The sequence below is a fragment of the Sphaerodactylus townsendi genome, unplaced genomic scaffold, assembly GCF_021028975.2.
Source record: "Sphaerodactylus townsendi isolate TG3544 unplaced genomic scaffold, MPM_Stown_v2.3 scaffold_1300, whole genome shotgun sequence".
In the NCBI taxonomy this organism is placed as follows: Eukaryota; Metazoa; Chordata; class Lepidosauria; order Squamata; family Sphaerodactylidae; genus Sphaerodactylus; species Sphaerodactylus townsendi.
The window spans coordinates 3,259-5,620 of record NW_025949849.1 but is presented as its reverse complement, the minus strand read 5'-3'; the positions used below and the strand labels follow the sequence as shown (position 1 = coordinate 5,620).

At 40.7% G+C, this 2,362-nt stretch overlaps 1 protein-coding gene across 1 annotated transcript; it reads left to right on the top strand.

The window, feature by feature from the left end:
• Positions 1-933: 933 nt before the first annotated feature.
• Positions 934-1,902, top strand: LOC125424877 (olfactory receptor 10Q1-like). Its single transcript, XM_048482313.1, has one exon. The coding sequence runs from the start codon at positions 934-936 to the stop codon at positions 1,900-1,902; it is 969 nt and encodes a 322-aa protein (XP_048338270.1).
• Positions 1,903-2,362: the final 460 nt, after the last annotated feature.

The window sequence follows — 2,362 nt, the reverse complement described above, 5'->3', positions numbered from 1 at the left end:
AGAGAGAATTGTTCTATCAGGCCAAAGGTTGAGGGCAACCATGGTCTTTATCCATCTTAGTTGGCCTCCCTTCCCCTTCCCTTTTTCAGAGAAAGTTGAGAAATATGGGGTGGTATCAGATGGCTTTGCCAGCTTTTGGGATGTGATCATTACCTTTTTTGATATCAGAAAAGGATGATTTATTCTACCTGCTTTTTTCAACTCCAGCTTTTGTAAATTGAAAAGCAATGATTAGCAATTCCAGATGAATGAAGTTCATATGTTGCGGAACTTTGTGGAGATTAATAACAGGGCAATGAGGGAAAACATTTATTTATTTATTTATTTATTTACTGCCCCTCCCTGAAGGGCTCTGGGCAGTGCACAACACAATACAACAAGAAAACAAGCGGAGCACAAAAACAAAATACAGATTATAAATAATATAGGCTCCGTTAAACATAAATTAAAACCCCATTAAAATACAGCATGCAGCACAAAATTGGCGGCGTCCAACATTAAAACCCTCATAAAACCCTCCCAAGAGGAGGAAACAATGGGGCCCCTAAGTGTTAAACGGACCCAAGATGTAAAAGGAGAATATTAGAAAACCTTAGGTGAGTTTTATAGTTTTGTTTTTTCAATATTCTGTTTATAAAAATATTTTGGGGATTAATACAGATTATTATGAGCTGGCATGCCCGTATAGTAAATGCTTTATAAATATTGGTACTGTTTCATACAGAGTGCCAGCAATGTACCAGATATTATAGAGGGTATAAAAATAATACCATAACAACTTGAGGATATTGCTATCCAAATTGGATGGAGAAATAAAAAAAACTGACAAATTACATCCCAGAACTGAGTGTCCCATGCCTAGAGTGTGCACAGCAAACTTCAATCACATATCAAAGATTAACTCCTTGTTTCTTTTTAATAGTAGCAGATGAGATGCGTCTGGCATATGCACAAGAGGCCAACCAATCCATTGCCTCCGAATTCATCTTCAAGGCATTCTCCACCATTCCTGAGATACAACATCTTCTCTTCACATTCTTCCTTCTGCTCTATCTCTCCATTATCTTTGGTAACGTGGCCATCATTTGGGTAGTCTCCACTAACCAGTCCCTCCACACCCCCATGTATTTTTTCTTGGGCAACCTCTCTTTTCTAGAGATCTGTTATACCACTGTGGTAGTGCCTCAATTGCTCACCAGTGTTTTAGATGTCCACAGAACAATCCCCATTATAAATTGTGCCCTCCAGATGTTTTTCTTTACCTCACTGGGTAGCACTGATTGCTTCATGTTGGCTGTCATGGCATATGATCGTTATGTGGCTATCTGTCATCCGCTCCATTACACTCTGATAATGACTTGGAAGATGTGTGCAAGATTGGTTGCTGGCTGCCTAGTGCTGTCCCTTGTACTATGCCTGGAGCTTACTCTTATGGTTTTTACCTTGCCATTTTGTGGTTACCAGCCTCAAATCAACCATTTCCTCTGTGATGTGCCTCCTGTGTTGCGACTGGCATGTGCTAACACTCATCTCCACCAGACTATGCTATATACTGTTGGAATTATGGTTCTGGCTATTCCCTTCCTTCTGATATGCATATCCTACATTTATATTGTTGCTGCCATCTTGAAGATCCATACCACATCTGGTCGGTATCAGGCCTTCTCCACCTGTTCCTCCCACTTGACGGTGGTTATCCTGCAGTATGGCTGCTGCAGTCTTGTCTACTTACGTCCCAGGTCAAGTTCTTCAGAGGACGATGACCGAAAAATTGCTATTATATACACTTTTGTTACTCCACTACTAAACCCCCTCATCTATAGCCTGAGGAACAAGGATATCAAACAGGCTCTGAAGAATGTTGTGAAGAAGACAGTGACTCTTAGGCACATGAACATCTGATTATCATAATCATTTGTGGTATGGTAAAGTCCTCACAAGACAGTTGAATTTTCTAATTTTTGTTAAGAGTATGTGTATCTATATGTACAAAAACTAGTTCCCAGCATTCTGTTACATCATGAAATGGCATTGCTCACTCTTAAGAGTCAAGCTGGAGACAATGTGGGAAACCATACAACTGGATCTACCACTTTCTTTCCCCTTTCAAGAAGCTCATACTTTAAACATGGAAACAGCATTGGGGAAGAGGGTGTTTAATCTTTTCCTGCTGCAGCAATTTCTTCAGCTATGCCCCAAACATCTGTTAGACTGATACCAACACAAGGAGGGGAGATAGGGCCATCAAGTTGAACCCGCTGCCTTGCAGGTACACACAATCAAAGCACTCTCAACATATGTTCATCCAGCCTCTGTTTAAAAACCTCCAGACTCCACCACTCTCCGAGGCAGTGAATTCCCT

Excerpts from the sequence above, each read along its gene's own strand:
- LOC125424877 (XM_048482313.1), top strand. The coding sequence starts at position 934 with ATGCGTCTGGCATATGCACAAGAGGCCAACCAATCCATTGCCTCCGAA.